Source organism: Stenella coeruleoalba (assembly GCF_951394435.1).
Source record: "Stenella coeruleoalba genome assembly, chromosome: 21".
NCBI classification, from domain to species: Eukaryota; Metazoa; Chordata; class Mammalia; order Artiodactyla; family Delphinidae; genus Stenella; species Stenella coeruleoalba.
The window spans coordinates 18,731,031-18,752,903 of NC_137167.1; the positions used below are offsets into that span (position 1 = coordinate 18,731,031).

The 21,873-nt window shown below is 34.5% G+C and overlaps 1 protein-coding gene across 7 annotated transcripts in view; it reads left to right on the forward strand.

Annotated features, from left to right (window-relative positions):
- Positions 1–21,873, forward strand: part of MICU3 (mitochondrial calcium uptake family member 3) — an 87,552-nt gene that overhangs the window by 44,924 nt on the left and 20,755 nt on the right. For 5 of the 7 annotated variants that reach the window (XR_013825442.1, XM_079908985.1, XM_079908981.1 and 2 more), the window contains 4 exons: positions 2,904–2,986; positions 5,940–6,011; positions 9,183–9,221; positions 18,353–18,448. Coding sequence is in view for 6 of the 7 variants with exons in the window: in XM_079908985.1 (XP_079765111.1) it covers positions 2,904–2,986; positions 5,940–6,011; positions 9,183–9,221; positions 18,353–18,448 (290 nt within the window). In the remaining variant the exon portion in view is untranslated. The remainder of the gene's footprint in view (positions 1–2,903; positions 2,987–5,939; positions 6,012–9,182; positions 9,222–18,352; positions 18,449–21,873) is intronic. The other 2 variants (XM_079908983.1, XM_079908984.1) reach the window with 2 other exon arrangements.

Genomic DNA, 21,873 nt, shown 5'->3' on the forward strand with positions numbered 1-21,873 from the left:
AGCACAGGCTCAGTAGTTGTGGTGCACGGGCTTAGTTGCTCTGAGGCATGTGGGATCATCACGGACCAGGGCTCGAACCTGTGACCCCTGCATTGAAAATCAGTTTAGGTCTATCCAGGCTGTTTTGCAAAATTCATGTCTAACTGGCAGTGGAAAATGCTAAGCACAGTACTATCAAGGGTCAAAACCATAAATATTATTATGGCTTATGGTGCAGTAAATAAAATGCTCATAAATTATACGCTTAATATCCTATATCAATCCCTGTGGTTGGATCTACATGGGAGCCTAAAGGTCAGGATGTGTAGTGATTTGTAAATTTCCTGCTACACTCATTCATTCAAATCACATTTTCTGCAAGACTAGTGTGAAAGAATGAGTCCTTTAACTAGTAAGTCTATAAGAAGACCCATCATACATCCTACAACAGCTTTATTATTATCTTCCTCTCATATACAGCAATTCTTATGAAGTACATGAAGGGTTTACTAAGGTGTTCAGTTAAATTTTGTTGCATTTAATGGAGGAACTTACATGCTATAGTTCACAGTGCTCCAGTCACCTGACCTTTTTATTCCCTGAATTCTCACCTCAGGAATTCGTACTTTCTGCTCCCTCTACCATCAGTGCTTTTACTAAAGATCCTCAGGATAGTAAAAATCATTCAGGTTTCCTTTGAAATATGAAGACTTAGAGAAGGCTTACTTGACCATTCTCCCTAAAATAACTCCCTCTTCCATCTCTCCCCTTTTATCCCTTTACAATGTTTTATTTTCTTCATAGTACTTGAACTATTCGAAAGTGTTTGTTTACTGGTTTACATGTTTTTGTCTCTCTCCCCACAGTTGAATGCAAGGTCCACGATGGCAAAGATTTTATCTTTTCACATGGTAGCCTCTCAGAAAATAATTGGCAAATGAATGAAGAAAGGAGTGAAATAAAAGAATGTGGCTAGTGGAATTTCCAATTGTGGAGATTTATGGAGATGTGTGGAAACAAGAACATCAATAAAATTGTGTCATTAGAAACCAATCTTAAAATTCCTATACTTCTGTAATTAGAAAATTCACAGCCACTGTGTTATTTCTGAATTTAGTAATGGATGCTGTTATGTTGGAGTTCTGTTGCAGGAAATTTGGGGTGTGTGTGTGTGTGTGTGTGTGCTCGCACACATGTGTATTTCAAAAATTGTATATTTTTTTCTTGCTTTTTTCCTCCTGGCTCAAAGTCATTTAAAATGTTGGTGCTGAAGAAAAGCAAGTATTGTGCAGTTAGTTATAGGACATCCTGAGGTTGTCCCAGAGTGGAAAGCCATTCTGATGATTTCAGTCCAGTCAGTGATGAATGCCACTGTGGAAAGTAGAGGAGTGGGTGCCAAGGAGTGTCTCAGAGACTTGTTTTAAAGTTATCTTGTTAGCAGAACAACTTTAGATGCAAAATTAGAAGTTATAAGTGCCTGGACCAGCAGAGTGATGGGTCCGAGTAAAACAAAACTGGTGAGGAAAGCCACTTGTTGAGCTGGGACAGGGTTGGTTTAAGCATGTTGGAAAAAACACAGATAGTGGTTTTTGCTTACTACAGAAAGGGTAGGATCTTTGGATGCTGTGAATCTTCATTTGGAGTTCAGGACCCATCTTAGAAACTACTAAGAGTTTGAATTGAAAAGTTATGGGTGTCGTTTAGATTAGAACCAAGAAAAATGTGAAAAGAGGGCTGGCAGGAAGTGGGCTAGATAATCTATGTTACCTGTCCATAGTTTTCTCCCCTTTACTTTTTATTACTTTAACTTAATATTCCCTTCCAAGTAATGCTGGTGAGGACTTCTTTCTATGTGTCTTCAGATATTTTTAAAGCTTAAATCTTGGTTATCAGAGATGGTGTAACTTTTTATTTCTTTCTCAAGCAAATGATAATGAAAATAAGTCTAGATTCCTAAAATACGTGCAAAAAAATGAACTTCCATAAAAGACTGGCTTTCATTTCCATTATTTTCAGAGACAGCTATTACCCGTTAAGAAAGTAGAGCTGTGTGCTTTGTTTTTGCCGGGTTCACGGTTTCACAACAGGTAGTGGCAAGTGTATCTGTGAGAGGTCCTTTTTAAACTTTTTGCCAGTCATCTTAAAAGAGAAGGTCAGATGTTTTGAAAAAGGCATGTACACTGAGCTCCTTTTTGAAGGATACGTTCAAGTTTTCTTCTGTCCAGGTTTTCTTCTTTATGCCTTAGAAGTGAAAAGAGAAGAAGGATTGAATCTCATTATAGGGTTCATACAATTAAGGCAGTTCGTAATGTGTGAAATTCTGATTTTCTCAGAAAAGGAGTTGTTCCTTGTATTTGGGGAGAATTAAGTATTCAAGCTCTCTTTATATTTCTGTATTTGAAGCCTCTAGAAGTTCAAACCCAAATATGTAATCTCTCATGCTTGACATTTTTTCGCAGGTTATTTCCATTATAATTTTCCCAAGATTTTAGACTGCTCCATTGTGTCATATTCTTATTTTTCCTTCTGTTCTAAGTAGCTGACATATTAAAAATACTTCAGATGTGATGAGCTGATATTTTCCTTTTAAACAAACTGACAGACTTTGGATAAGAAAGAAATATTTATCTTTGGAAGGAAGGTAGTCAAATTTTACTGTCAGTGCTATGCAACAGGTATCACACAAGTAGATTTAAAGTGTATTATCAATTGTGTTACTAAGTGTGCTAATTTATGAAGCAGAAATATATATACTTACATGTAGCTTTTATTATATTTAAATAATAACATGTTGCTTTTAATTTCTTGGTTAAAGAAAGTATTTCTGTATAGAATGTGAATAATTGTTTACAACTAATGTGGATTTTTTTACTTTAAAAACATTTTTTCATTTCACAAATACTTTTCCTGTTCTTTTCTGGCAGAGCCACATGCAGGTTTTAGAATAGCTTTCAACATGTTTGACACCGATGGCAATGAGATGGTAGATAAAAAGGAGTTTTTGGTGGTATGTATATTACAAGCTACATTTTATCAATAATTAAACATTGCTTACTTATATTTTTATGTTTTGCATTATTTAGAATACCGTTGTAGAAAAAAGAGTGAAAATTTTATGTTTTCACTTTAATTTAATAAAGTATATACTCATGTACTTTATTTTGAATGATTTTGGTTTTTTGCTGTATTAGGTCTTTGTTACTGAATGCAGGATATTTCGTTGTGGCGCGCAGGCTTCTCTCTAGTTGTGGCGTGTGGGTTTTCTCTTTGCTAATTGTGTCACGGGCTCCAGAGCACGTGGGCTCTGTAGTTTGTGGCACATGGGCTCTCGAGTTGAGGGCTCCGAGCTCAGTAGTTGTGGTGCATGGGCTTAGTTGCCCCGCGGCATGTGGGATCTTAGTTCCTTCACCAGGGATCGAACCCACATCGCCTGCATTGCAAGGCAGATTCTTTACCACTGGACCACCAGGGAAGTCCCTATTTTGCATGATTTTTACACTATAAAAAAATAAATTATATTCAGTGTATAAAGATGCTTATAGCTGTTTACACATCTTCTGGAAGTTTGAAATGTGTCAGATGTTTTCCACTGGGTGGGTGACAAGCAATCCTGAGGTGTTATGCATGCTCAGTCTCTATCATATCAGCCACCCAATCACAGACAGCTCTTTGCCACAGGAACTCCCCTTCCTTCTCATTAAAGGATTTACGATTTTTCTTTCTCCTTTTCTCTTCCACTCATTGCTGCCTTGTATTCCAGTCTTAGCCCAATTTCCTACTCCCTTCTCCTGTCTTTGACCAGGGGCTGATCTCCAGTGGAGGGTAAGAGTGTTCTTGGTATTTGTCCTTCAGCCTTTCTTACCCGACTGGTCCCGTGTCGGTGCTGGTCTGACAGCATCATCAGCTGCTCTCTCATCTTACCACCCCCACCTTCCAGAATTTTTCCATTGCTTTTTACCCCTGTGTCCTTTATCTACTTCTGTGACCAAATGCCTATTCTGTTTTTCTCCAAAACGGAGATTAACATTAGTTTACTCCTTCCAGTAACAACCTCTACCCTTAGCATTTATGTTTAACTCAATATTTACCTCTACTCTCCTAGTGAAAAGAGAAGGGAAAAATAACATAAATAGCCATTTAATTTTCTATTTTTCCTGTGTATCGAGCCAATAAAAATTCCTTGGAAAACCTCTTAAATAGCTTAGTATTTTCTTCAGAGGCTGGCGCATAGAAGAGAAACTATGCAGTCATTCTTTTCCATGGTAGGAAAGAGAAGAGAGAGAAATCCTCATCAAAAGCTAATTAGCCATTAAAAAGGAAGCAAGCTAACTAATATTGCGATCCATCAAAAGGCTTAATCTAATACCCATGTGGCCCTTGCCTGCATACAGTGCCTGAGCAGGTCACTGGAGCTGGAACCACGAAGGGTCCCTCACTGCAGTGCCTTTCAGGATACGGGGGAGGCGAGAGGTTTCAGCTTCATTGCAGTAGATCGAGAGATGCACGTACACCCTAAAATGAACAGGCTTAGTTTACTATAGTTCTGTCATGACAGTGTACAACTGTATTTTAGGACTTTCACAATGGACCTAGTAATCTAAATAATTTTCAATAAACTTTCTATGACAGCAGTGCCAAGTTCCACCCCACTGTCTTAAAGATTAACTTTTGGAACTCAGTTCATTGGAAGTTGCCTGTCTTTCGGAATCTTGTCTGTTTGTGGAGATGGGAGGTGAAAACATTCATGCAGAATTTCTATTTATTTCCACTGTACACTCTTACAAAAGTTGCCCTTGCTTTAAAGGGGTGGTCTCCTCTGCAGTGGCTGTGTACTAATAGTTTTTTGTTTGTTGTTTGTTTGTAAACAGCAAAGAGTTTGGAAGTAGAGGTGGAGTTGGGCAAAGTTATATGTAGAGGTCTAAAATCTGCGGTCCTCCTGCCTATTTATGAAGTGATTATTAATAACCTTGCAAAAAATAAAAATTCTTTTCACTAAGAAAAAGTGTGGAAATAAATTTATGTGTTAATAAAATCATTTACATTTTGTACTGTATATTTTAATTGTTATTTCATATCTTGGGAGGTAACACATTTTGACTTTCAACTATAGCCATACAAAGTGAAGTAAAGAGTTGAGATAGCTGTTCAAATTACACAGACAAGAGCAATGACCTTGTCAGAAAACTGATATAGAGACAGGATTAGGCTTCCATTTGTAAAATAGGATTTTAAAGAGGAAATAATGCCTTGTATAATGGTAGCTAACATTTATTGAGAAGTTAACTGTGTGACAGGCAATGTGCTAAGTAATTACTTGTAATATTTACTCTGTACAACATTATTTTTATAAGACCTATCGATTATACCTCAGTAAAGCTGGAAAAAAATGCTGCCCTAAGAGATTCTGTAAGATATTATCTTCATGTTCCTGATATGGAAAACAAGCCTTAAATAATTAGACTAACTTGCTCAAGGGCTTATACATGGAGAGCCCATGTTCCTACCACAATGATCAGTTACCTGAAAGAGACCTTAGAGGTCGTCTAGCCCATCTACATTTCATATAGGAGCAAATTGGAGCCCAGCGAGGGTTGAATGACCTGTCCCCCATTATAAAATTAGTGTATGACAGAAGATGGGCTCAAGCCCAGACCCCTGAGTTCCGGTCCAATGTCCTTTATCCCTCAGTAGGCTTCATCTCTTTTTATGTATATGCCACAGGCTCCACATCTTTGTCTTAGAGATAAAGTAAAACTATTTAATAGATCCTTTGGTACTGGGTTGCCTTTTTCTCAGGAAAAACATTGATATCAGAAAATATATTTATACTAGTTTTAATGATCTTGGTATATGAAGCTAACTATTTTCTTTCTTTTTAGAATATACCTAGCACAGGGTGTTAGGTAGGTACCCAGAAACTCTTGTTGGATATTTGATTTTTGATTTTTTTTTTTTTTCAGCTTCAAGAAATATTCAGGAAAAAAAATGAAAAGAGAGAAACTAAAGGAGATGAAGAAAAGCGTGCAATGCTGGTAAGAATAATTTATAATACTTTCAGGGGGGCTTTCTAGGCAAGAATTATTTTATTCATGTTGAGAAACAATAATTAAAGCCTGTAACTTTGGACCTGTCCCTTTCTTGAAAACTTTCTAAAGTTCTTATGTAGAAAAATTGCTTCAGTATTTATATGCTTTGATATCAATATTTATATCAAGTATTGATATTAAACATCTGTATCCATAATCACATTCATTAAATCATTTTCATCTGTATTGTTGTTATCCATGAGATTTGAAGGGTATATCATATAATAGATTAATACAGATCATTATGCATGTAAAAATTTAAAGGTGAATTGCAAAGATTTAATTATACCTGTGAGTAAATTTAGTAATGCTATAACAATATGAATGTTGAAGCAAAAACAAGGAAATAATATGTTTTTTTGCATTCATAGAAATATATATTATAGATTCTTCTTCTGGTAAGAGTAATGTTTTCATCTTATTCTGAAGGTAGAGTTAAGCAACATTTCCCTCCATTTTCCTACTAGTTTTCTTTTTTGCTTGTCCCAAGTATTTCAGCCTGACAACAACTCAGGTTCACATAATAAAAATAACACGCAGATACTGAGACCTTAGTATCAGACACTGTACTAGGTGCTTTGCATGCGTTTTCTTATTTACGCTACCCAGCAGTTCCCTTATTATCTGTAATTATAGATGAGAAAACTGACAGTTGGAAAGGTTAAGTATCTTGTCCAAAATTCCATAGCTATTAAATGGCAAAACCAACATTTGAACCCATGGCTGGCCAGCTCCAAAACCTGCCCTTTTACCCACTGTATCATATTTCTTCCTCTGGTACTTAGATAGCAGAAACATGGTGAATTTTGTTGGCATGTAAATGATAATTGTTTAATTTGCAAATTCATGGCCCTGTGAAATAGTTTAATTGGTCTATCTGGAATTCAAATAATTAACTTCAAAGAACTGCAGCATTTTTTATTATTCTCGTTGTTATAAGGATATGTATTAGGTTTTCTTTAAACATGGGTTATCTGTAGCAGATGGGTGTCATATTCAGTCCCAGTAGATTTTCGAAGTATGTATTTATACTAATAAAAGCAGATTATCAGGATTATGAATATATATTATTTCTTAGGATATTTGACTATGATATATTTGTCAGTATTTGTTGAATCACCCCCAGTAGACTAATTATGGAAGACACTTATATCAATAGAAGACACTGTCTATAGATAATATACTAAAAGAGTAAACAGTTATTTTAATTTTGATGGATTACCCCCAATTGACTGGATAGGCAAGTTGTTAATAAAATATCATTAAGGAGGTTGAATTATGTTAATGAATCTTTTGGTAAACCTCAGTGATAAAGTAGATAGTATTTCAATGGATACAAATTTAACTGTTTATTTATACTAATTCCAGAAAGGACTTAATGGATCTTCCAGTAAAGTCACAATCCTATTCTAATCATTAACATTTACTAAAATACCTAAGTCGAATAACAAAGGGAGAGAGGAAAGGGAATAATAATAGCAGACAACCCACATTGGGAAAAGCTACAGTGTCAGCACAAAAGCGTCATTGCAGCCCAGGTAAAGTAAATTTAATACTGATGATTTAATGCAAATAATAGTGATGTAGTAAAACTTCATTAAATTGGATTACTTAGGGAAAGTTTATCTGAATTATGAAATCTAAATTATATCAGCATACCCTAAATTGTATTAGTTTACATGAGTATACGTAGATCAATGAAGCATTCTGTAGCAGATATATGGGGAAGGAGACCTGATTTAAAGAACAGATAAAAATAACTTATAAGTAGTATATAACTTATTTATGTGTAAAGGAATGCTTGCTAAAGGCACTGATCTCCATGGGTACCTCAGAGGTGTTTATCTTACATAGCTTACAATTAGTGGCTCCTGAAATCTCATTTACAGAATTTAGCTCTCAGAACTATTTCTTAAAACAATTCAGAAATAATCTTTAGTACAACCTCTGAACTAAACAACACTCTAGGACAATACAGCTCTCTCCAAATATTTGTTACTGTGTTTAACAATAATAATTAGTGGTAACTTATTGTTAATAGTTGTCACATTTTAAATAATGCATATCTGAACTGATGAGATATTTGAGTTTTGAAGCAATTGAATTTAGCTTATAGTGAAAATATATAGATTACATTAGGGAGACAGTGTAGCACAGGCTCAAGAGCCAGGTTTTCCGGGTTTGACTATTAGCTCTGCCATTCATTACCTGGGGGACCTTGAACCAGGTCCTTAAATTTCTCTGTGCCGCAGTTTCTTCATTTGTACGAGAATAGGAGTAATAAGCACATGTGATTGTTATGGGGGTTAAATGAGCTAAAACATGTAGCCACTTAACAGTGTATGAAATATAATGAATACTCAAACAGATTAGCTAATCGTGAAACACGAAATTCTCTTTTAATTAGTAGAACGATACAGCTACTTTAAACTGAATATTACATACCCAAATCAAAATTTTAGCACGACTAAATTGTAAAATATTTACATACCAAAATTAACTATGCTTCAGAAATAAAGAGGGAAATGAACATAAAATTTCTTGGGACACTTATTATGTGCTAAGCTCTGTACTATATCCATTATAAATGTTACTCTCATTTAGTCCTCATTACACTTCTCTGAGGTAAGTATCATACCTTTTTACAGATGAGAAAACCATCTTAGAGAGGTTTGTTAACTTGCCTGAGGTCATGGCACTAAACAGGAGCAGAACAAGATGCCACTGTAGGTCTCATACCATTCCCACCACCATACTGCTGCATCTAGATTTCCCCCTTATCCCACATGGAATCGCTGAAGCATGTCTCAGTAAAACTGCATACTTTGGAGGAACATGTTTTACTCAAAGCAGTAGTTCTATCAAAAAGTTAAAATGAAAGTGGTTGAAATGAGCACAAGTTCATTTAATGTTTAATTATATGAGATTTAAAAAACTTTGCTACTCATCTTTAACATTTATCCCACTTGTACTGTGTTTATGCTGTATATAGAATGTAGCATAATGATTTGCCCTTCCTAATTGATTATTTTGTCATCTTTTTCTTTTTTTCTTTTGCTATACTTGGGTTCATTCTGAAATGTGACACTTCATTTGGCCCTTTGTGCTCTATGTCAGCGTCTTCAACTTTATGGATACCATTCTCCTACTAATAGTGTATGTACAATACTTTAAATGTTCTTTATGTAAATAGTCCTCACCTGTTTTACTTGATAATGCTATTTCTCTGTATAAAGCCAGATCTGTTACTGAGCATGTTTAGGAATTTATCGAATACAATAATGTGCAACCAGGCCAAAAATTTTTATTTCCTTCCTAGATTTATGAGGAGACTAAAACTAACAGAGCAATTGTATATCTTTAGCTTTAGATTAGAATAAGGGAAAGGTGAGTGAAACAACCAAAAACTCTGGTAGAATAATTGAAATTTTATATTTTTCAGTGGTATTTGAAGAGTTAAATACAATTTATGGAGCAGATTCTCAGGCTATGCTCTTGCAGGACACAGGTATTTTAAGAACTGGATCTGTCCATCTGATATACAGTCTTTTCTTAATTCTAATAAAGAAGATATTAATGGATAACTTTTCTTACTTTTCCGTATTTCTCCCAAATTTTTTTCTAAAACCTTTGATGCCTGCCTTCTGCCTATGGTCTATACAAAAGTCTGGTGTAAGACGACACTTGATATGTTTGATATATCACTCTATCACATGTTACTTCTCAAAAAGGATTATGATCTTCAGACTCACCTTTTCCTGAAAAAGTTGGGAGTTCCTGCAAGTGATCTTCCAACTGTACTCTTCTCACACTACGCTTTCCTTCTTTCCTTTCTCCTGGAAAGTCAGAGCTTGTTGGTTAGCCCAGCTACTACACAACTAAGAGTAGGCCATGGCCCCTTTTGAATGTAAACATGCACAGTCCATTTGATTTCCCCAAGGATCCTTAAGTCACTTAGAAGGATCCCTCAAATTATACAAATTACACCTGAGAGAAGCTCTTGAATTCAGGGTGACTGACTCAGAATTGTCCTGCTGAAAGTGTTCCAGTTATAGTGTAAACTCTAGGTGTGTTGCCTCCTATATTGTATATTTAATAAAAATTCCAAACTATAAAAACTAATTCTGTTCTAGATTTAAGTATACACTGAAGGCTGATTCAGCATAAGGTAAACCTAAGATACCTTGTCTAAGTCACAAGGAATGGACCTAGAATGGGTTGCAAAACAAGCCAAGTCCATGGGAACCTTATGACTGACTAATTGTTTTGATCCCTTACGAGATACTTTAAATTTTTTCTGCAAACTTCACTACTGTTTTCCATGAAATAAAGTCTACCATTTTCTTAAAATTTTTAAAAGATTCCTCTGTTAATTATTTCAAAAATATATAAGAATGTATAAGACGAAAATCTCATAGACTCTAATGCCATATGCCCTGTGAAACTTAATAAATGTTAATAATAATTATGACTTTTTAATTTATTTTTCTAACCTAATATGTCATTGCATGAATCATTTTTCCAACTGTGGCAATTTATATTTTTCTTTTAAACTCATAAATTTCATACAGGTGACAAATGGTTTTTTAAAAAATACATTTCAGAGTAATATTATTAAAAGGAAATAGGTACTAATATAGCTCTAGTTTAAGCTACATATGCAAATTGTAGTCACTTAGACATTAAGAGAATAATGCTGAGAACCAGATTTAAATTACGTATTTCATTTATATTATGCTTACTTATGTAATAGGAAGGTAATTTACATTTTGTTGTGATAATACATATATATTTTATTTTACTGAAGGCATCTTTGTTTTTCATCTAAGAATGTAAAATACATATTTTAAAGTGATATAACTCGATGTCATTTTTTTATCCCCAGTCTTAAATGTATTACATGATGTTTCAACTCCCTTAGTTTAGTTGGCTATATAAACTGCCTTTTTTTCATATAATAGGAAAATTTTTGCTTAGAAAGGAATGATCATTTTCAAAAAAAATGCAAGCAAACAAGGAAGATTTATTTAAAATTAAAAAAAATTCAGACAACCTGAACATTTATATGAAATATCATTGATGTATGTTTTCACAAATATATTAGTATAACGTTATGAATTAACAGGCAGTTTTCTGCTAGTTTCCAGAATTGTAGATCAACTGGAGCGATAAAGGATCTAATTTGAGTGTAGTTCGTGGAGCTGAATGTAACCTAAGATTCTATCTTTAGGAAGAAGTTCCTTCAGGAAAGGCAGGGCCTCTGGATTTTACTATAGAGACAGAGATTCTGTGGCCTCTGTAGTAACCTGTTCCAAAAGTTAATCACCCTTACAGTAGGTTCTGCCTGTATTCTGTCAAATTATTCCTTGCTGCAGTGTAAGATTGAACATACTTTTTTGTATCCTGGAAGATAGTTACCTTACAGCCTTTTCTCTTCCAAACAACCCTGATTCTTTTCATATTTCTCATATAGTCAGCTCTTGATTATCTTACTACGGTAATGAAAAGAAACATAAAACATTCAAAAGAATAAATAATGCAAAAGTCAAGTATATTTGACTTTGACATACCTTATATTTTACAAATTTTTTAAAGATTATCTTTATTACCCAAATTTCATTGTAGTCAAAAAATATAGCAATTTTTATATAATTTTTTGACATGGGTTGAACTTGTTTTATGGACTAAAACAATGTCAATATTCATAAATGATCTGTGTTTGAAAAGAATGTGTATTCTTCAATTTCGGGTACAGGGTTGTAATATATATATGACCAAACATATTAATTGTATTTTTAAATCTCTATCATTGCTAATGTTTTTTTCTGCTGTTCTGTCAAATAGTGTGTTAAATTACACATTACAATGCTAGACTTGTTAATTTCTACTTATAATTCTGGTTTTATTTTATATATTTCAAAGCCTTCTTATTACTTGTATAAGAATATAGATTACTTAAGTCGTCTTAGCAAGTTAAATCTTTGATTATATACTATCCCTAGATCTCTAGAAATGTGTTTGTGTTAAAAATCTATTTTATTGTCAAAATAAATATACTACGTTTGTTTTTATTAACATGTTACTTTCCATTTTGTGTTTTTTATTGTCTATTTTTACCTCTAGTGATAATGAAGCTTTCCCTGATTTTTTTATTTTTTATTTTTTTATTTTTTTTATTTTTGGCTGCGTTGGGTCTTCATTGCTGTGCCTGGGCTTTCTCTAGTTGCAGCGAGTGGGGACCACTCCTCGTTGCAGTGCGTGGGCTTCCCATTGCGGTGGCTTCTCCTGTTGCAGAGCACGGGCCCTAGGTGCGCAGCCTTCAGTAGTTGTGGCACGTGGGCTCAGCAGCTGTGGCTCACGGGCTCCAGAGCGCAGGCTCAGTAGTTGTGGCGCAGGGGCTTAGTTTCTCCGCGGCATGTGGGATTCTCCTGGACCAGGGCTCGAACCTGTGCCCCCTGCACTGGCAGGCGGACTCCCAACCACTGCGCCACCAGGGAAGCCCCTCCCTGATTTTTTAAATATGTATTTTAGTTCAGAAATATACTGCTGATAGAACGTAAATATAAAAACAAAAAACAATAAAAGTTTAATTACTATATAATATAGATCAAGAAATAAAACATTGCCTTTGCCGTACCCCAGAAGCCCCTTCATGTGTCTCCAATCATAATCCCTTCTTCTCCTTCAAAAGATAACCACAATCAAGACTTTTTATGTCAATTATTTCTTTGCTTTGCTTTGAGGTTTTATGACCTACTTATATGTATCCTAAACAATATAGTTTAGTTTTGCCCGTTTTTGATCTTCATATAAATGGGATCATATTAAATGAGTTTTTCTATGTGTTGCTCCTTTGACTCATCATGATTGGCAGCTTCATCTGCGTTATTGTATCTGGTCCTAGTTCATTCACTTTTATTGCTATAAGCAGCAGTGCTCAAACGTTTTGGTCTCAGGACCCCTTTACATTGTTGAAGATTATTGAGAGTCCAAAAGAGCTTTTGTTTATGTTGGTTATATTCATCTATTTTTGCCATATAAAAACTAAAAAAATTATAAATATTAATACATTTAAAAATAATTTTTAAAACTCTCATGTTACCATAAACATTTTTTATGAAAGATAATGTCAAAAATATTGTGAGGAAAGTGGTATTTTTACATTCTTTGTAAATCTCTTTAATGTCTGACTTAGTAGAAGACCGCGGGTTTCTCATACATGCTTCTGTATTCAATCTGTTGCAGTATATTGTTTTGGCAACAAATACTATCAATTGTTTCCCTTGAAGCAACAGGCTCACTTGGTTCATCTTCCAAAAAGATGCCTGCCACATACCAAAGTCTAAATAACCATAGTTTGTGTATCTGTTGTTCTTTCAAGTAAAAGTGATGGTTCATGAAAAAAGTGGCTAGTCTACCTTGCAACACAAACCACCGCATAGATGTTTTTTCTCAAGGCAACCATAGTACTTCATTAGACAGAAGTGCTTTATGCATGCTTCCCTTCACACCGAATGTTAAAAAGATGTGTGCTCAAAGGTTAAATTAACACAATTATGAGTTTTATTCTTCAGCAAGTACATTCTTAAGTGAAACTTTTTTTTTAAATATGAGTATATGACTGAAGAATGTGACAACTTCTGAAGAATGTAATGACTTTGGTCTTTGGTGCTGTCATTGTACTAAGGCTTCAGCAATTTTACCCACCATTGCTTTTGTACCAGTCAACACAGTACAAAAGGCAAATAATGTGTTTAAGATGCTTTAAGATACATCTATATTATGTTTTGTCCAGTATTTTTCAGTTATTCTCAGTGAGAAGATTGGCACTGTTTTTTCTAGTCTGTCATTACTAGAAGCCTGGTTTATCATTTACAACCTCTCATTTTCCTTATATTTTGGATGTGTCTTTTTTAAAAGTATATTTTGTGTATTTTATCGGTTCCTTTTTATCTGGATTGATAATATATGCTTTTTAATTGGAAAATTCAGTCAATTTACATTACTGTGATTACTAACTTATTTGGATTTATTTTAGCCATTCTATATACTGTTTTTTCTTCTCTTTTCTTACTTTCTTTTACCTGGGTTACCTGGTAAAAAAGGTAACCCTGGCATTACCTGGGTTTATTTTGAGTTTAGAAGACATTCACTATATTTCTTTTCTTTGTGTAGTTATTTTTGAAATTTTAATAAGACTAGATTAGGCCATATCTTTATTCTCTTTCTCAAAAATAGAGTTTAAAAGTTCTTTAATACTGTTCTTTCCTCTCCTGGCATGGGTACTTAAAGTTGAATAATGTTTGCCCTTGTCTTTTTTTAATCCCACAAGTTAGACTTATAAAATATGTATCATTCATGTTTGTTTCAAATTACTTATATATTTGCTCTTCTTTACTCAGTATTTCCCTCTTTAATCTCACCCCTTCCTAAATCTCATAATCTTATACTCACAAAGTATATCCTCAAGTGATCTTCTAATAAATTTTTTTAAAAACCCTCTCTCTGGAAATCTCTTTTTTTCCCTTTATTTTTTTCTAGTTTATTGAGATATAATTGACATATAACATGGTATCAGCTTATGGTGTACAACATAATTTGATATATGTACTTATCACAAAATACCACAATAAGTTGAGTTGACATCCATCCCCTCACATAGTTACAATTTTTTTTCTTGTGATGAAAACTTTAAGACCTATTTTCTTAGCAACTCCTAGCATACAGCACAGTATTATTAACTGTAGTCACCATGCTTTACATTACATCCCCAAGACTTACCTATCTTATAACTGGTAGTTCGTACCTTTTTACCTCCTTCACCCCTTTCTCTACCACCATCATTCCCACCTGCCTCTGGCAACCACCAACCAGCCTCTTCTGTTTCTGTGGATTCGTTTGTTTGGTTTAATTGAGATAGAATTGGCATATAACATTATATTAGTTTCAGGTGTATAATATAATGATTCGATATATGTTTACATGCTGTTATTTTGAAAGAATTTTACTATATATATTATTATGGGTTGACACTTATTCTCAGCACATTGTGGTATCATCCCAGTCTTCTGGCTTCTATTGCTGGAAATGAAAAGTCAACCCTGGGTCTAATTATCATTCTTTTGTAGGCAATCTGTTTTCTTTCTGGGTGCTTTTAAGATTCTGTTTGCCTTTGGTATTCTACAGTTTTATCACAGTCTATCTCTCTTTTTGCTTGTATCTATCATGAAATGTATTGGGCTTCTTAAATATGAGGATTGTTTGCTTTCATTATTTCTTGACTATCCACTGCCAATATGTCTCTGAATATTGCCTCTTTCCCATTTTCCCTAATATTACTTTCTAGAGCTTTGATAGATATTCATGTTTTAATGTCTCTTAACTCCTCTTTAATTTGCCATATTTTTTATCTTTTCACACTGCATTCTGTATACTTTATTCATATTATCTTCAAGTTCACTGATTTTCTCTCTAGCTATATATAATATGATATTAAATTTCAGTGGTTCATTTTTCATTTCTAGAAGTTTTATTTGGTTCTTTTTTCTAATCAGCCTAATAATTTTTGGTAGTCCCTTTTTCCTAAAAAGTCCTGTCAAATACAACTTCATCTTCTTTAAACTTATTAAACTTATTTTGTATTCCATATCTAATAATTTCAATATATGGAGCCTGCAGCTCTGGTTCTATTGTTTGTTGTTTCTGCTGGTTCCTACTTATGGTGGCTTACGTTCTTTTACGTTTAGTAATTTCCTATTATGAGCACGTATTTGTTGGAATGCATCTGTGTGGATTCTGTAAGGGCTGGGTTAAGGGTGTGTTTTTCCTGGGAAGACTTGTGTGTGCATGTTTGTTTCTGTGATACATTGCAGGTACCTGCAGTCCCATGTAACTTTAAATTACAATTCTCGGGTTATGGTTTCTCAGGCCACACTTGTCATAGTGGGGACAGATTATAAAGATGTAGTTTTCTTTTGTTTGTTTATATTTTTCTGTGTTTTTAAATATCACTAATAGCAAAGACAGTTTACCACCTGATTCTATGGGCTAATATTTTGGGATTTTTTTCCTAGTTTGCCTAACCTCTGCGTGTAGCCTTTCTCAGACCCTTACTTTATATATAGGGTATTTACCTGTCTGCACATGGACCACTTTAGGGAGCCTCTGTTCTGCTTACCACAGTGATGGAGTCCCATCTCTAAATCGGTCTTTTTTCCCCTAACTTCCTTTTTCTTCCTTCCTTCTATCTTCCCTTTCTCCCTTATTTTACTTCCTTCCTTCTTTCCTTCTGTCTTTGCTTGAGCTGCTATAACAAAAGTACCTTAAAATGGGTGGCTTATAACGAATAATCATTTTTCATAGTTCTGAGAGCTGGGAAGTCCAAGATCACCAAACCAGCAGATTCATTGTGGCAGCTGATGAGGGCCTGCTTCCTGGTTCATAGGTGGCACCTTCACACTGTGTCCTCACATGGTGGAAGGGGGCAAGGGAGCTCTCTCAGACCCCTTTTCTAAGAGCACTAATCCCATCCATGAAGGCTCTGCCCTCATGACCTAATCACCTCCCAGAGGCCCCACCTCCTCCTAATACCATCACCGTGGGGGTTAGGATTCCAGTATATGAACTTTTCACACTATGGCTCCCTCCTTCCTCCCTCTCTTGCTCTTTTCCTTCCTTCCTCCCTCCCTCCCTCCCTCCCTCCCTTCCTCCCTTTTCTATGCTCAGAACATACATTTTTTCCTATAGAGATCCGTGTCAATATAGTTTGTCAAACCAATTTTATCCCTTCATATGTTGTAAGTATGAATAATGTCATCACAGTCTGTGTGGGTGGGGTAGGGATGAGGGTGACCAGGGTTTGGAAGTAGGGGAGAGGCCTGGCTTCACCAAGCAAGTCACTCCTGTTACCCTCCTAATAATAGTGTAGTGAGCCTTATTTTCTAGTTAGGTTGGTTTAGCAGTCCTTTTCTTGACCATATACTGCCTTTCTACGTTACAGTTTAAAAATATATCCACATTCAAAATATTTAGATAACTTTGCAGAGTATTTAATCTAGTTACCATTTATTGAGGTTCTGCTATATCTGTGTAAAAGAAAATGAACCGTGTTAGTGCTACACTCAGTTAATTTTACTTGGTTACAGCTTATTTAGTTGCTAAAGGGGGTGACGAGTAGATTCTCTGCCACATTGCTACATTTACACTTATGGTAATAAATACATCTATGTTATATAAGTGATTCCTGCTTAATAATACTTTATTATTAACATTTTATTAAGTTTATTAAAATATGGGCAGTAGGCAGTGTTTTCTAGTTCATAATAATGAATTAAAACACAGATCTTTGAAATAATTCCCAGATGCTTATAATTTTATTAGTGGCACTGGACTTTTGAAAACTAACACACACACAAAAATAAGACTTCTCTCATCATCAGCCGCTCCCTCCTGAATTCATCATGCAGCATTTTCTTCTCACAATAACCCAAAGAAGACCAAGCCTGAGAATCTGTGAAACCTTCCCTGGTAAATCCTGAGAGAAACCACATTTAACTATTTTTGTTTATAGAGACCCAAGTTAAGCTTGTAGTTCTACATTTCACGTAAAGATTAGACTACACTTCTTAATTCTGATATCGCCTGCTTTAGACTAGCCTGTACCGAGATAGAAGCTAGTGCTCTGTCCTTGGAATAGATCAGAAAGTACCTGATCTATTTACAAGAGACACCAAATCCCTGATCAGCTTTGAGTGGTTTGCCTTAAACTTGCATATTTTTTTGTGACAAGTTTTCGATTAATTTAAATTTACTTTCTCTAAAGTATGGATATGGTCATTTTGATTCTTTGATGCACTAACATAATATATGCTAACCAACAATGATTCATTTTTAAATTAAGCTGAATTTTTATAGGTTGCTATAAAATTACCAAAATCTTCTCCAAATAAATTTACTTCACACAAGGTGTGAATAAAATTTTTATTTCACACTTTCTTAGAAGTTATGTATGTTTCATTAGAAGGGCATGGGGCAGGGGTGAAGAATGTGATTCTTATTGACAAAGCCACATTGTACTTAGAAATAGTGGTTATATACCATTACACCTTTGAAAATGCCCTGGGTTTACCAGTGATGTAATATGATACAACTGTGTGCAGCAGAAAACAAAAAAGGTAAGCTAATGTGTTTTCTTTTCAAGGTTGGCTAGAAGAGATTTAAACTGTATAAATTATCATTGTTTCTGACTATTCTTTAGATTTCAGTTGTGCTTCTTAAAACTTCTACAGGTACTTAAAACAGATGCTGAGGAACTTGTCTCCAGAAGCTATTGGGATACACTGAGACGTAATACAAGCCAAGCACTCTTTTCAGACCTCGCAGAGGTATAATTAAACCTCAACCAGGTCCTTGTACTATTTGCCATTTTCTTAATCTAGTCCTCATTTCATTTTCGAGTCATAGCAATGAAACCAAAAATATATTTTATATTTTCTCTTTTTCTCCAGTAAAGCAGTAATTCCTATATATAAATTGGTATATTTGAATATGTCAACTGTGCTGGCAGGGGCGGCAAGGTCACCTGTAATAGCCCATGGTAAATCCACTCGCTTCTTGTAGAAAACACGACTTTCCAACTTAATTAAAAGGAAATACTGTTCTTTTTCACTTAAAGGTCACTTTCAGGAAATTTGAAAATACTATTTTTATAGTTTCACTGAATCTTTTAACCTTATAATTTGCAATGTTACATGAAGTGCTGTAACTTCTAACTTGGTAAAAGATAGATAATGCTTTAGAGTTATGGTAGATTTTAAATCAAATTTCCTAACATTAATAGCGAGTGGCTTACCAAGGGTGGGCATGGGGGAGGTGTGCTAACAGCTGTCAGTCAGGGAAGGGAGGACATTTTACCTTGACATTGGTTAGGATTGCCAGTGTGTGGAAAATTAAAAGTAGACTGACCATTATATCATGCACTATTGTTTTCGAATTCCATAGAGACACATACCTTTTTGCTGCACTCAGGTGGACTGTTCCCACCACCCCACTCTCATTATGGCACTGTTAATAGGGATTTGTCACTTTAAAAGATGGGCTATGTCTTGTAGATTAAATACTTTTCTATGTTCCCTATTAAGAATTTTTAAGAACTTTATTAGAGATGGCTGTCTGGCTTACCACAAAGGACTTTTCAGTAAATACCAAGAGATGTATTTTTTCATTATCTTTTTCTCTTGAAAGTTGGCTTCTCGTTTCTTTTTCTAAAGTTTGACTTAAAAGTTATACTTAAAAATATCTAGAGAAGTAAACTGGAATGAATTCTGTTACCCACATAGTGTTACTCAGTGGACACCTCTAGAGCAGGGCAAACACTTGTAAATGTTAATTTTGTCACTTGTGCACAATTTTAAAGTCCTAAAACAAATAAATAAAGCATTCTGCCCTACATATAATCTGTCTGTGATATGTAAATATGATGTAATTATGACCAGCAATTATTAATCTTTAAAAATTACCTTTCAAATTTTAGCTATTTTTAGTCATAAAGTGCTAGTAGATAGTCCATTTACACATATTTTAGAAGTGCTTAATTCTGTAATCATTTATGTAGGCATATAGTAGTCAGTGCCTAAAAGTAAGAGCAATGGGGGACACTAGTCCTTAGAGTCCCTACAAGCCTGCTGTGCCCAGCTTCAAATTAGCAGTCGTGTCCTGCTGTCTCTTCCCACCATAGGCTGTCCACCTCTCAGCCTCCAACTGATCTTCAATCCCATTGAACTCTGCTAGAAATTCTCACAGTTAGGCACAACCTGCTTATTATATGTCAAATTTAATTTAAATCTTGGTAATGTCAGAAGACCAGTCAGCTCTTACACATACTCAAAGATCTTTTATAAGATTTGCTTAAGATCTTTTGAAGATGTTTATTGCTCCATCTGATGTGTGCTGGAGCTGGCTTTTACAGCTTCCCAGAGCTAGTTCTGCACATCTCTTCCCAACTCAGCATTCCATGACATTCCGTTGGTACCTTCAGATTGACCATGCTAGGCATGTTACTACCGTAGACATTGGCAAACACTACAAATCAGGCTTTTTTATTTTCCTAGAGAGCCAGTTCACTAGCACACCATTAACTGTAATCAATCCACACTATAATCATAAGCTGCTAAATCAATTAGTGAATTGACTCAAACATCGTGAAAATAAATTTGATGGAGAGAAGTGCAAAGAAAAAGAAGAAAAGAAAACAAAACTTATATTGTGTTTCCAAGTAAAATAATTATTGGGGGATCATCTCTGTTACTGCCCTCCCACATTAGAGAAGATAATTGAGAATTAGCTGTAGTTAAATTACAACTCATTATAATTCCTTATAGGTTACTACTGATGCCAGTGAAACATTGAATTGTTTATACTGTCAGTACTTCAGGATTTGAATTAGTTCAGAAAGAAAGCGTAGAAATCTATTTGTATTTCTTTGTTTCTCTTATATTTAAAATGTAAATATTGAGATAAAGCAGTTCTCTTTACATAATGTAGGTAAATTTGAGATTAGCCTCTCATATTCTTATTCCAAAGCTATTTCTAACCATAAATTTTTTTTCAGTGATAGTAAAACCATGTTATAATGAAAATTTGAATACCACAGCTGATACCACTTTCTAACCCAAATAATAGATAATAAATTCATAGTACAATATGTCTATCATGCAGCTATTGAATACAGTCTGAGTACCAGAATTACAAAAACTGTTTTGAGCTTTACAGATGCACTTTAAATTTTTTTCTTATCTGCTTTAAACTTTACTAACCCTTAATAAGTTTCAGTAGGTTATTTAAAACCTTCCTAACAAATCAAGAGTTTGACGATTTCCTCCAGCCCATGAGTAGAGCTTGATAAGATTATTATCATATAGTAATCAATAAAAATATATTAAAAGAATTAAAACTCTTTAATAGCTTGATATATTTTTATTTTATGCAAGTTTTAAAATTTGTTTATTCCATTTTTGGTGAAATCATTTAAAATAATTTTTAATCAAAACAAAGTTAGATAATGTCCGCTCATGGGGTTCTTTTGTGGCTTTTTCTCGCTTTGTTAATGAAAACACCTGAATTCATTTTATTTTAACAATGAGCACAAGAATCAAAGGGATAAAGTCTCTATTTTTGTCTCAACTCTCCTGTGATTTAAGTTATATAACACTGTTAGGATACCAAGGACACTGGTATAGTTTTCAGTGACTCCCAACAGTACTCTGTTTCACTGAATGGGGGGAAAAGGTTTTCACCATTTCCATTTTCTAATTTTTCTCTCTAATGTCAAACTCTTGTTTATGCCTCTGTGGGTCTGGATTATCTGGATAAGAGCAACCTAAGTCTAATAAGATTTTGATGATGAAAGACTGTAAATGAAGATTTGCTCTGCTCGATGGGCATGAGGAAAACTGGCCGAATGAGGTCATTATTTAAAACCTGTGTAAAGCAAAGCCACCTCATTTCAGTGTATTATGTCTCGAGGTAAGGAACATGACAACACTAGAGGAAGACATTCCATAATTATGTTATCAGGGCTCTCTAACTTTTGGTGTTCCTGTATCCTCTCATTTTAAGGCATTTTTTAGATCTATATAACATATATGTATAATTTCAATAACACAAAAGAAGAGTATACCATGTAAAAATATTTTTTTGCGTTAAGCTCCAACATTATTTTCTGTCTTGTCTAGTCCTTTTACAACTTCTTGGAATATACTGATTTGTCAGAAATAAATAATAATAGCTAACACTTATTGAACATTTACAA